General features: G+C 53.1%; 1 protein-coding gene across 5 annotated transcripts in view; it reads right to left on the bottom strand.

The window, feature by feature from the left end:
• Positions 1 to 135: 135 nt before the first annotated feature.
• Positions 136 to 13362, bottom strand: part of Cdh23 (cadherin related 23) — a 326387-nt gene continuing 313160 nt past the window's right edge. For 3 of the 5 annotated variants that reach the window (XM_041655414.1, XM_041655413.1, XM_041655415.1), the window contains 19 exons: positions 12952 to 13121; positions 12512 to 12649; positions 11490 to 11609; positions 10500 to 10677; positions 10149 to 10360; positions 8653 to 8844; positions 8392 to 8505; positions 7637 to 7766; positions 7284 to 7535; positions 7045 to 7206; positions 4764 to 5020; positions 4357 to 4454; positions 3476 to 3596; positions 3315 to 3394; positions 3079 to 3119; positions 2928 to 2988; positions 2403 to 2532; positions 2168 to 2290; positions 136 to 1060 (listed from right to left, as the gene is read on the bottom strand). In XM_041655414.1, coding sequence (XP_041511348.1) covers positions 734 to 1060; positions 2168 to 2290; positions 2403 to 2532; positions 2928 to 2988; positions 3079 to 3119; positions 3315 to 3394; positions 3476 to 3596; positions 4357 to 4454; positions 4764 to 5020; positions 7045 to 7206; positions 7284 to 7535; positions 7637 to 7766; positions 8392 to 8505; positions 8653 to 8844; positions 10149 to 10360; positions 10500 to 10677; positions 11490 to 11609; positions 12512 to 12649; positions 12952 to 13121 — 2906 coding nt within the window. In that variant the 3' untranslated portion in view covers positions 136 to 733. Of the gene's footprint in view, positions 1061 to 1763; positions 1869 to 2167; positions 2291 to 2402; positions 2533 to 2927; positions 2989 to 3078; positions 3120 to 3314; positions 3395 to 3475; positions 3597 to 4356; positions 4455 to 4763; positions 5021 to 7044; positions 7207 to 7283; positions 7536 to 7636; positions 7767 to 8391; positions 8506 to 8652; positions 8845 to 10148; positions 10361 to 10499; positions 10678 to 11489; positions 11610 to 12511; positions 12650 to 12951; positions 13122 to 13362 lie in introns of all 5 variants that reach the window. The other 2 variants (XM_041655412.1, XM_041655411.1) reach the window with 1 other exon arrangement.

Genomic DNA, 13362 nt, shown 5'->3' with positions numbered 1-13362 from the left:
CTCAGCCAGAGGCATGTGGGTTCTGAGCCCACTGCCCCTTCAGCTCCTAATGGCCACTCCTGGCCAAGAAGCCCCTCCCATCCCCCCAGAACCTCATACGTCACCAGAGTCAGTGTATTGCTGGTTCCACGTGAGTTGCTTTTCTTTTTAAACAGAGCATTCCAGAAACTTTCATTGAGTATCAGTTAAACAAAACCTGGAGGAAATCTTGGGAATAACTTAATTTAGAAATACACACAAACTCTACATTCGAAACCCAAGGGGACATCGGTCATGTCTCTCAACTAAGCACGTCAAGAAGACAGGGAGATGGGATGGGTACTGGGCTGCCGACATCAACCTGGTGTGTGCAGGGGCAGGGAGCCACCTGCATGTCCAGCAGGCAGAAGTCCAGTGGGACTTGAACTGAGGCAGGGGTGTGCCAGCAGAGTTGCCACTTCTGTGCAGGACCTCTGCTCCATCGTGGTTGCATAGGGAGGGGCTGCCCCAGCGACCCTCCTTACCTTGTCCTTAGACACTTAGCATTTTTAAAGTTTTCTTAAAAAAATAACCGATTTTATGAAGGTAGCGATCAGATACTGAACCAGTATCTGGCAGGAGGCCAATCTGAACAGCTGCCAAGGCTGTCAGGGCCAGCCCAAGGTCGTTCACGAAGGCTGGACTGGGCAGAGAGTTGGCCATGCTCCTGCCCTGGAGGGTAGTGGGGTGGGCTGCTCAGCAGCGAGGCTCTACATCACAGCTCTGTGATTTCCAGGGGGCTCTCCATGATCACGTCTCGAAGCTTGTGTAGAGGGGTGGACTTGGCTGACTCTGTGCGTGCGTTGCGCTCAAAGGCCACTGCCTCTGAGGCTGTCAGAGTCTCCAGCGAGCGGTCCAGCCCCTTCTGGTCATCCTCTGGCAAGCTATTGAGGTCAGTGGCCAGCAGGGTACCTGTGCTGCCGTGCACCATGTGGATTCCGTCCGGGCCCTTGAGTTCCAGGGGTGGCTTGTGGCGGAAACGGAGGCTGCCCTGGCCGGGGCTGTGGTCCCCAGGCTCCTCCTCCAGCTCAGTGTGGATCAGCTGCAAAAGGTGGGACAACCTTATGGATACAGAAACCATAGAGGGCTGTGCCTAGGGTTTGAGTAGGTAACTCCAGAGCTGTACTGGCTGTAACTGCTTCTTCACTGTCTCCTCTAATGGATCCACTCAGCAGGCCTGCCAGCCTTCTCAAATGGAGGGCAGAGGCTCGGTATTAAAAGGGTCACCACATGTCATCAAATGAGCCAATCTGTGGTGTCTGGGTTTGTTAGGAAGTTGACATTAAGCATGGCCAGGTAGAACCTCCCCAGAAGTGGGAGGAGCACATTGGCTCCGCCCAGGCTTTCTGTCCCTGTTGGTAGCACACACTGGTGAAAATGGGCTTTAGGGAAAGCCAGTGTAACTGTCAATCTCTAGCTGCTGGAATAGTAGCTAATATAGAACTACTTGGCCCTTTTCACTCATTTCTTAAAGTGAAGGTCCCTTAAGAGGTGGTTTGGGGTTCTTGGATGGAAAGATCCCAGAGTCCAGACAATACAACCATCTTACTGAATTCTGGAGCCACCTCTAGCACAGCCTTTGGGTTTGGCTGAGCGGTGAGAGGGGGAGGGAGAGAGGAAGAGGAGCAGAGATAGAGAACTCCCCAGTGTCAGGGTGGTAGAGTGTCGGAAAGCGGCAGCATCCCCAGGAATGGGGCACAGCACACTGGCACACAGACCCCCCGCTCCCGAGGCTACCTCGCTACCTCGGAGATGGAGGAATGGCAGGAGGAGGCTTTTTGCACCATCCGTTGTGCAAAGAGTTTTTTGAGCCGTAGGTAATCCTCCAGGACCACCTTCAGCAGCGAGCCCTGAGGGGAGGAGAGGGTTAACTCTCCACTTAGGCTGGCACCTGTCCTACCCCCCTTGCACACACTCCCATGGCAGTGAGGGGGGCACAGGTGTCTAGCCCTAGAGCGGAGAAGATGGGAGGAGAGCATGATCACTGGCCAGCCAGGTGGCCTTTGAGACACCACAGACCTCACTAGTCCAAACTCCCTTCAGTCCTGATATAAGGCAGGTCCAGATAAACCTACAGTATCTATCTCCCTGCGTCCTTGAATTAACATTCAGATTCTGGTTACAGGATCGCGCGCAAGGGAGGGCTCACCTTAATAGGCCCCTCTCGAATGATCTGGCCCAGCTTGGCAATGTTGTCATATTCTTGGATAGCTGCACGCAGGTATCTGTCATCATCAGGTTTGACTGCTGCCGGCTCACGCCCAAAAGTCCCCTGGAGAGAGGGAACATTGGCTGGAGCAGGGGGGTTGACATCACATGCGGACAGCAGAGGGAACCACCCTCCAAGGTCTCCAGCTTGGCCACAGGCTGCTACCCTGGCTCACATGGGTGCGGGTGGGGCTGTTCCACAGATCTGCAATCTCACTCAGGTTCTCAGGCAGGTCATCCTCATGCTCAGCCTGTGCAGCCAGCTCCAGGTTCCGGCAGAAAGGGTCCAGCCACACAGGGTTGGCTCTGCAGTTGGGGAGAGGGATAGGGTGGGCAAGATGCCTTCATAGCATTGCTTCTAAGACCCGCCCATTCCCTTGGCCAGCCATGGTGCCTTCCGCAGGTCTGCATAAGAACTCTGCCACGGCACCTGTGGCTACATCCTTCTTTCCTAGGATCCTGCTAGAGCCAGGACTGCATGCCAGTCTGGGTCAGCTTTGTCAGGGAAACTTTACCCACTCCCTATGCCCCTTGTAATCGGGACCAGGACAGCACATTTCTGAGAACGCAGAGAAGTGACTAGCCCACTAGGGGGTGCCCACACTCCATGTTTCAGCCACTGGCTGCTACAGATACTTCTCACTAGCTGGGTACTGCCGGGCTCTCCAAAAGGGATCTGCAGATTTGGGAAGCCCACACACCCGTCAAAGGAGTATTTGTTGGTATTGGGCATGTCCATGATGTCAATGAAGCCACGGCTCCCTGCAGGGAGAGGATTTGAGTGAGGAGGGAAAGAGTCCAACAAATAGGAGCACCTGGCCGCCTTACCCTGGGCCCCCAGCCTTCGCTCACCTGCAGAACCAGCCACAATGGCCTTGAGCTTCCTCTTGTGTCTGTAGAGAGAGAGAGAGGGGAGGAGAGGGAAAAGTAGAGGGGAAAAAGAGAGAAGGGGAGACGGGAGGGAAAGAGAGGGGAGAGAGAGTCAGTCAGGGAAGCTGTTTTGCTATCCCTGGTCCTTGGCCCTGTCTGCCTTGGTGCCTGCTGGCCAGGAGACCATTCTGGTTCAGGCCAGAGGTGGAGTCACTCACACGGTCCTGTAGTACCAGTTCATGAGGACGAAGAGCATGGCAGCCAAGAAGAGAAGGATGGCTAGGACAATGATGGCCATCTGTTGAGACAGCAGGCCAGCCATCAGCAGGCGGGTTCGGGGGCACAGCCCAGACCCCAGGGACTGGCCCCGCAAGGGTACCTGCAGGGCAGACATGTCATCCGGAAGTCGGACAGAGATGGCAGGCTGCACGTCCAGGACATTGTAGTTCCGGAAGAGGTTCCGCAGCTGCTCCTTGTTCTCATCGATCATCTGGATGACCCTGCACAAGGGCCACGGTCTCTGCTCCATCTTTGCCACCCACTGCCTCCAAGAGGCCACCACCCTCCACCCTGGAGGCAGTGTGCTCCACTCCTGCCAGGAGCCTCAATGTTCACATTCTGCTCTGAAGCTTCGCAAGAGAAAAGCCACCTAGCTGGGAGAGCTTAGCGTCTTACAGGGCCCCCAGGCCTGTGTCCAAGGTCCTAATGGACTCCAAATGGACACGTTAATGGACAAGAAGTATGTCATGGTTTCAATAGGAAAAGCACCAATAAGCTTATGGATTTGAATGCTTGGTCACCAGGGAGCAGCACTATTAGAAGGTGTGGCCTTCTTGTTGGAAAGAGTGTGTCATTGGGTGGGGGTGGGCATTGAGATTTCAGGTGTTCAAGCCGGGCCCCACATCTCTCTTCCTGCTGTCTGTGGATCTGAATGTAGAACTCACAGCTACCTCCCCAGCACCATATCTGCCCTTGTGCTGCCATGCTTCCCACCGTGACAACAATGGGCTAAATCTCTGAACCATAAGCCAGCCCCAATTCAATGTTTTCACTCATAAGAGTTTCCACTGTCATGGTGTCTCTTCACAGCAGTAGAAAACCTAAGTCAGAGAGTGAGGCCCAGAGGCATAGCTCTTGGTGTCTCTTATTCTTCCCCAGCTCTGACCATGCACGAAGGCCAATAGTAACATTCATGTCTCCTTTCAGGGTTCCTACCCCTCAAAACAGGCAGGCAGGCCAGGCACACCCCACCACACCTACCTGTCCACATCCAGGATACGGTTTGTGTCCCGGTTCACCACGTGAATGAGCAGCTCTGTCTGCGCAAAGTTCACCCGCCCCTTCTTGTCCACGTGGAACTGGGGGAGAAGGGAGTTTGTGGGGTCAAGCTTGCATAGTAGAGAGGAGGGGATGGGAATGGGATGGGCAGGCATCTTGCAGGATCCCATCCAGCATATCTGATAAGACCTATCATTACCAAATCTCCCTGATGTGGGCACTAACTTCTACACAGGGCTCATTCATAATCAGCCTTATTTATAGATAAGGGGATGGAGCCCCACAGGCCTGGGACTGTCCCTCAAAGCCATGTAGCTATGAAGTGACTAAGAAGGGATCTCATCTGCCCTTTCCCTTCCCACTGTCCAGTCCAAGGGCCCCGGGGGCACCTGCACATCATCGGTGTTGACAATGGCGCCCGTGATGTTGGAGAGCAGGCGGATAAACTCCTCCTCAAAGCCACGCACACGGTCTGGGATCTCATTGATGACTATCTTTACACGCTGGTCGTCCCTCAGGATATAAATGCCGATGATGGCAGTATCATTGTGACCAGCCAGGTCTCGGGCCACAATGTCTACCACAAAATATCCAGGACTGTAGGCCATGAAGAGATCAAAGGTACGTAGGATGCCATCCACACTCCCTGTGAAAGAGTCCGGGGGGATGGCACAGCTCAGGGGCCACACACTGATGCTGAACCCTGCCCCCTATCCCCACGTCCTTGGGAAGAGGTCATATTTCTTCACCCCCTCACCCTGAGTACTAGCGTTATGGGCATATGCCACCATGTCTGGCTGAAATCCCCTTATTTTCAATGATTACTCCAAGTTTTTGTTTAAACACTGAATTTGAAATAACTGTAGATTCTCCTGTCCACAGACGATTACCAATTCTGAGATCCATAGAGCGGTGGTCCTCAACCTTCCTAATGCCCTTTAATACAGTCCCTCAGGTTGTGGTGACCCCCAACCATTTATTTATCTCATTGCTATTCCATAACTGTAATTTTGCTACTGTTAGGAGTCTTGACGTAGATATGTGACATGCAGATGGTCTTCAGCGACCCTTGTGAGGGGGTTGCTCGACCCCCAAAGGGGTTCTGACCCACAGGTTGAGAATCACTGCACTAGCCACATGTAGTTCAGAATCCTACAAACACAGCAGACACCCAGAGATGGATGGCACAGCCTAGATGATTGTGAGAAAGACAGGCCTGGAGTCAAAACCTGCCGCTTTCTAACTAAAGAGCAGCTGGGGCTGGGATCATAGCTCAATGGCGGTGCCTGCCCATCACACCCAAGGCCCTGGGCTCAATTCCTAGCTTCACATTAAAGAAAGGCAGTGAGAGTACAGGGGAAAGGGGCTGGCATATGGCTACAAAACTCGAGCAGGTGGGATCTAAACTAGACCTTGAAGGACAAAGGAGGCATATCAGGTACGAGGGAGGTTGGGATGGCATCGAGAAGTAGAAAGGCAGAAGGGTCAGGGGTCTAGGGGCAGATGGATTAGACTAGCCGAGGCAGTTTGGCTTATCTGGAGACAGAGCCCATATGGATGGTGGAGGGCTATGAGGCCAGAAGCAGGGACTAGAAGGAAGACATGGGAGCCCTGGGTCTCAGGCCAAGTCTTCCTGGCAGTCAAGACTGACACACAGATGAGAAGCTCGTGTGGGGTGGAGAGTAATGGGCGCCTTGCAGGCCCTGCCCCAGAGTGTCTTGCCTGTGCACACAGGGAAAAGCTCTAGCAGTGTGTGCATTCAGAGATGAGCTGTCAGCTCCCCACAGTGCCTTGCCCGATGCCTGACACACAGAGAAGGGGGACAAATGCAAGGATGGGGAGCATCGTGGAAAGAGGGATGGAGAGGGGGTGGATGACAGAGAGTGGGAGGGGGTAGTTGGGTAGATGAATGGGTGACAGATGAGAAAAGTAAATGAGGACTTAGATGCAGCTCAGTTGATAGAGCTTGCCCAGCCTGTGTGAAGCTCTGGGTTTCATCCCTAGCACTGTGTAAACTGGGTGGGGGGCATGAGTGTGACCCCAGTACCTGGGAGGTAGAGACGGGAAGATCAAACACTCGAGATTGATTCTTTTTTTCTTTCTTTCTTTTAAATTGAGACAGGGTCTCACTATATGGCATTGGCTGTCCTGGAACTCAATACCTAGACAAGGTTGGCCTCAAGCTCACAAAGATCTGTCTGCTTCTGTCCCTGAGTGCTGGAATTAAAGGCATGCACCACTGTGTCTGGCTCAAAATTATAGAGAGATCTTGAAGACTGCTGGGCAACACAAGACCTTGCCATTCAAAATAAATAAATAAAACAAGGCTGGCAAGATGACTCAGTGGGTAAAGACACTTGCCACCAAGCCTGATGACCTGCTTTTGATCCCTAGGAACTCACATAGTGAAGGAGAGAACCAATTCCTTCATGTTGTCTTCTGGCTTCTCTGCATAAGTTCTGTGGGCATGCACCCCCCAATAAATAAAATGTACCCCCCACACACATAGAGAAAGAATCCATGTATAAATGAAGGGGCAAATAGGTAACGAACAGAATAGAAGAAACTGGATGGGTGAACAGAAGGGCTGACGTGGATGGCCACCTAGGTCTCGTGCTCAAAGAGACTCCATCTCAGGGCTGAAGTCCATGCAGTGACAGGGGCTCCTACCCATGGTGAAGACCTGGCCCACATCCTCAGAGTCGTTGGCAAGGGCCCGGAAGTAGTGGATAGCCAGAATGCCGTAGAAGACCAGGCTGTTGTTGCCAATATCTGCATCCAGGGCCAGCACCTGGATCAATTCCGAGCCGACCTTGGCATCCGTGGCCACTCCTGTGGGAACAGGCAGGCCACGTAAATGTCAGGGGAGGAGCTACCCACGCCCTCAGGCCCCGGCTGGTCCCCCGCACCTGCGGTGTACTCAGCCTTGGTGAAGCGTGGCGGCTGGTCATTGATGTCCTCCAGCACAACGCGCACCTCCTGCAGGGTGAGGTCAGTCAGCAGATCGAGGGCTGGGGAGGGTCCTCGGGGAGGGGCCCAGCTGTGATTGCTGGACGCTTTGACGATGAAGGAGAAGAGGGCTTCCTTTTCTCGATCTAGGTCTCTGAGCACCAGCAGGCGCCCGTCAGGTTGCAGGTGGAAGTTCTTGTCCTCATTACCAGCTGTGGGCAGACGGGGCACAGGGTGAGTGGAGGGGCACTCAGAGTCCTCTGCAAACCCGGGGCCGGTGGGGCACTGGCTCCATTGACCCCCCCCCCCCCACCTGCAATGAAGTAGTACACGATGGCATTGGGACCCTCATCTGCGTCCACAGCGCCTGTCACGTTGCCCACCAGGGTACCACGGGGTGAGTGTTCAGGCACAGTCAGCAGCTGATACTGGGGGCTTCCCTTCTATAAGAGAGGAAGTAGTTACATGAGGCACAAGCTCCAGCTCTGGCCAGAGGTCCTTGGGTATCTACTTTGTGGGTCTGAGGACTTTGTTGCCTAGAGAGTAAGCAGAATTACTATAACCTCCATGAGGACAGGACTTTACTGATTTATCCCCAGGGTCTACGTGCATGTCCCAAAAAGCGTTCTCTTATGTGCATGCACACAGCCTCTATTGGCCACCCATCCATATATGTATGTGTGTGTGTGTGTGTGTATGTATGTATGTATGTATATACAAACACACAGACACTACCAAACTCACACCATTCAGTTCTGCTGTCCACTTTTGAGTTTTGACTCTAGACTCCAGAGTCAATTTTCATGCTGTGTGCACACATATGATGAACAAGCCTATATGTGCATACAAAGGCAAAGGTGTTGGACATTTTTCCTCCTTTTTGGATCACTGAGTGAGGCCTTGCATTAGTGCCCAACTTTGAATGCCCTAGGTGTTTGAGAGAAATCTAGACGGAGGCTCACTGTGTGCTAATCAGATGTGTATCAGGGTAGAGTACGGGCATGTGTGGGCTGACAGGTGGTGAGACCCTGTGGGGGTATCACTGGCACAGGGGATAGGTGAGCTCACAGGAGGCCTCACGAAGAGGGGCTCGTTGTCATCGATGTCTTCCAGGGCCACCTGCAATGGCTGCATCGTCTCGTACGGCACTGGCTGGCCCAGGTCACTGGCCACCAAGATGAGCTGGAGGCGAGGGAGCCCAGTCAGAGGGGAAAGATAGGGTTGGAGGTTGGCTTAGGGCCCCAAGGAAGCTCAGTGGAACAAGTCTCCCAGAGGTGGTCCAGGAGCAACCCACATAACCCCCCTCTCCCCCCCAGCCCCTCTCCTTACACTGTATACTGCCTGCTTCTCACGATCCAGGCGCTGAGCCGTCTGGATGAGCCCGCTAACTGGGTCAATGGTGAAGTACTCCCAGTCGCGGTTGCCTGCTGTCTTTAGGAAGCTGTATCGCACTGCCCCGTTGAGTCCTTCATCCTTGTCGGTGGCATAGACCTCATACACGTTGGAACGTAGAGGGATCTCCTGTGGGGGTCATGAGAGGGGGTACCTGGTCATGAAAAACCCCAGAGCCAGGCCCTGGTGAGCTCTTAAATCCTTTGCTCCCTCAGCCAAGGCCCTCATTTCTCTAAGCCTCAAGGGCCTGCGTTCTTTTAAGATTTGGGTATGACAGGAGTCATGTGCTGGCTCCACTCTCAGGATGCCCCAGCAAGAACATGGTTCTTGACTGTTACAAAACTCTCAGCTCAGCCTGGCTTCATTGTTTTCTCATTGTTTATAATAAACTCCAAGCGGCAGTCATCTGGACCCCCAACTACAAACCCCTTGAAGAGAAAGCTTAGCAAACAGAGTCTTTGGTGCGGAAAAAATTAGATTATTATTAATTTATGTACCATTTCCCGTCAAAAAAAAAAGATTTGAAGCGATTGACAGGAATATATGAATTTAAATGAGATTGAATGAATTAAAAAAAATAGGGTAAAAGAAGAATATAATTAGCATAAGATGGAAGTGCCCTAAGTCTCTGCAGGGTCATTTGAGGGGGGTTCGCCACTGTGAGCTCCTCAGTGGGCAAAGCGAAAAGGACCAATGTATCACTGCAGGTATGACACCAGGCCCAGTGCTCCCCAGAGCTTAGTCTTGAGATCATTTTCTCCTACAGGACCTCAAAAGGCAGACGACTAGATGATCTCAGCATGGTGTTCCCAGATAAGGGATTTGCTTGAGTCTGTGGGGCAAAGGACAAGCCAGAGATATCCCAACTATACCACCAAGGATCCCTGGGGCCTTAGGGTGGAAGGGACGAGCAGAAGACAATGCATTTCCCCTAACTAGATTGGCCATCTAGCTAGACTAACTGGTGTTAGACCAAAGAATGAGAGAACCCGAGCTGTGCATTTTGGTATCAGGAGGACCAGCAGACAGACGGAAGGGCCCTGTGTTTATTTTGAACTATGTCTGGGGGAAGTGGGTGGCAGGAGACCAGATACTCCCTGGTAGAGTCGACGAGCAAGAGCTGATGTGTGTCCTATTATTAGGTCCATTCTCAGATGGAAACAAGACTCGCAGAAGGCACTTGCTCAAGGTCATTGCTTGAGGAGCCAAAGAGTTATGCTTGCACCTAGAGCCTTTCCTGGCACCACCTACAGAACTACCTAACCCTCAATATCTTCTTTGAGTGGCACTGGGCAAGTCCGCTCTCCTTGTGTTGGCCTACAATCTCACAGTGGACGTTTCTACTCTGCCAGACGGTGAACGCAGGATGAGTCAGTGGGCTGCAAGTGGGAACCGAGCGTCAGTGAGAACGCTGGCCCTGGGGTCAGGAATACCTCTTTGATGTGCAGGATGGTACCATTGGGTGGACGCACAAAGACAGGGCGGTTGTCGTTGACATCGATCACCTCCACCAGTAGCATGGTCGTGCCCCAGAGAGGGGGCTCTCCACCATCCGTGGCCACGACAGTCAGGTTGAACCTCTCATAGGACTGGAGTGGCCGCTGCGTGGTCACCAGGCCCGAGTCCATGTCCACGGAGAAAGCCTCTGGCAGTGGGAGAGAGCAAGGGAACGGCCTGAGATGACCTTCCCCTGTCTCCTCCTCCTCAGCCCAGGACAGTAGACATGGCAGCTTGCCCCTCCCCACCCTCTAAGCCCTCTTGGGCAGCAAGGGAAGGCCATATACCCATTCCGGGGCCCTCGAGGGAGTAGGTCAGCTGCCCATTGGAGCCCTCATCCTGGTCAGTGGCCAGCATGGTAATGACCGAGGTGCCCGCTGGTTCATTCTCGTACACACTTGTGCTGAACTGCGGTTTGGAGAACTGAGGCCGGCAGTCATTGACATCGAGTACTTGGATCACCACCTGGGGAGGCCACAAGACAGTGAAGGGGCTTCCTTGGGAGACCCCATCCCACAAGGGCAAGGTGGAGTAGGGGGGGAACAGGGCATTACCATGGTGGAAGGCATTGCCATTTAATTAAGTAAATTATGTTTTGAGACAGGGTCTTAATGGGCTATCCTGGAACTTGCTATATAGACCAGGCTGGCCTTGAACTCACAGAGTACTCTTGCCCCTGCCTCTCAACTGGTGGGATTAAAGGCATGTGCCACCACATCCATCTGTATTTTTACTTTTTTGAGCCAGGGTCTTAGGCTGAGGGTATAGCTCGGTTGATAGAGTGCTGGTCTCTTTGTAGTTAGGTATTCACGAGATTCTGGGCTCATCTCCAGCCCTTCATACACTAGGCCTCGTTCTACACGCGATGAGCCTAGCAATTGGGAGGTAGAGGCAGGAGGATCAAGGTCACCCTCAGCTGCAAGAATTTGAAGCTACCTTGGGATACTTAAGAACCTGGAGTTACAGCATCTCCAAGGTTGAGGCAAGGAAGGCCTCTTGTATGAGGATGACATAAGGTACACAGTGAGACTTCATCTCAAAGACTGAATAAATAAATAAATAGGAGCCATAAGTAGTTTTCGCTACTATACTGTTTTGTTGGGCACCTGAGGGACTGGGCTGTGAAGACACACAAGTGCCCTCTGGGTCACACCTAGGTGTACCTGGCTGTTCATGTGACATTTGGGGATGAGAGGCCCTGTTTCCACTCAGAACAGTCATTCTCTATGGACTTAGTTTGCTGCTCCCTGCTCTGGGCTCAGGCTGCTGTTCCTCACCTGCACCGAGTTCTCTCGACGGTTACTGGCCACATCCCCTGGGTTGTCTTTGGCCAAGGCAGTTAGGATATAGTGGTCCTTCTTCTCCCGGTCCAAAGAGGACAGCACATAGATGTCACCCTAGTTGGAAGAGGAGACTTTCAGGCGGTTCATCAGTTTGATGTGTCTGCTGAGCATCTACACTATGGGCAGACACTATTAGAGTCTGGAGGTCATGCTGGGGGTGGGGGCAACCTCTTGTCTCCATGATGCTTGTGTTCTTGCCCTCACTATCGCGTTCTATCTGAGATGCAGTGATTAGCCAGGCTGCAGCTAAGTGCCCAACCAGCGTCTGGCATAGAGTATCTACTCTGATAACAGGCACTGTTCTTAATGCCAGGCACCATACCCGAGTGCTCACACTGAGCAGGGTAAACCCTCCCGAAGGGAATGCACACAGAGGAACGGGAGGGCAACTCCTGGAACCAGGGGGAGGCTTGCTGAACAGCCCTGCCCTTTGCAAGGCTGTCTCCTCACCTTACAAACAGCAGCTCCTGGACCAAGAGGCAGACGCTTGGGCCCCCAATTTCTACTCTCACGAAAGGCTGAGACTCATGAGGACTTGTGGGTCCCACCCTTTGGAGCACCTTGCTTCTCTCCACATGGAGTACAGGGTCGTGCATATTGCAGATGTTCTAACAACACTCCCAGTTCCCACAGCACGCCTCATGTGACACTTTCAAGAAGTGGTCCCTGGGACTTGTTTCAAGTTTTAGGGCACATCCTGTCACACCAAAGGGCCAGTTCCTAAAGCTGGTGGCCACTTCCTCCCATTTGTACCAGGACATAAGGGGCTGCGGGCTTAACAGCACCTGGAACTCTGCGGAGAGTTTGCTGTCCTTAGATAAAGCAACCTGAAGTCTAAAAATATCCAGGAGACAGGACCCAGAAACGGGGATGTGGGGGGTGCTTTGGGTGACTTTTTAGACCAGGACTCTGGGCTTTCCCACTCCCAGGGTCAGGCCCTCCCACGGCCTACTTACAGTGTTGGGGTGGATGGCAAACTTGCCCTCTCCATCCCCCAGGCTATATTCGATGAGGGCAAAGTTGCCCGAGTCGGCATCGGAAGCAGTGACCCTCAGAATGACTGTGCCCACAGCCACATCCTCAAAAACGGCCTCCTAGAGAGAGGGGGGAGGGGAGAGGGGGGAGAGGAGAGGGGAGGAGGGGAGAAAGGAGGAGGGGAGGCGGAGGAGGGGAGAGGGGAGGAGAGGAAAAGGAAGTGGGGAGCATGGTTATCCCTGGAGCCTATGCCCTGCTCAATAATACCCCGGTGCCGTGGTGTTCTGGGGCGGCACACTGCTCATGCATTTAGCATTCCTGGGCTTCATGGGGGAAGGACAAGGAGGAACGGAAGGCACACCACCAAAGACCCCAAGGAATAGGTACAGGTCCTGATCCTCACATTGGTCTGGCCACCCACCTGGTAAGAGGGCTGGTCAAAGATGGGGTTGTTGTCATTAATGTCCACAATTTCCAGGTAGACAGGGATCTCAGCTGCGCGGGGTGGGGACCCATTGTCTGAGGCCCTCACTGTGAAGTTAAGCCAGTGCACCTCTTCGTAGTCCACTGTCCGGTTGGCAATGACCTTCCCTGAGACACAGAGGTACCCACTGATGAGGTGTGGCTATTCTTCATCCTGGTCTCTCTAGACTTTGGGAAAGATCTGGGGCTCTGAGGGGAGGAGGGGCTCCTGGCAAGGAGCGTGAATAAGTAGCATTGCCCATCTCAGGACAGAGATGGAGGAGAGACTGCCCTCAGTTGTCCTTCTCAACAAAGAGCTAAGAAAGCTCCCTGGAATGGGTATCTGTAACCCCAAGGCAACCCCGAGATA

The sequence above is a fragment of the Microtus oregoni genome, unplaced genomic scaffold, assembly GCF_018167655.1.
Source record: "Microtus oregoni isolate MIOR12 unplaced genomic scaffold, Mior012 000007F_ref0000211, whole genome shotgun sequence".
In the NCBI taxonomy this organism is placed as follows: Eukaryota; Metazoa; Chordata; class Mammalia; order Rodentia; family Cricetidae; genus Microtus; species Microtus oregoni.
This window is presented reverse-complemented; position numbering and strand designations above follow the sequence as displayed.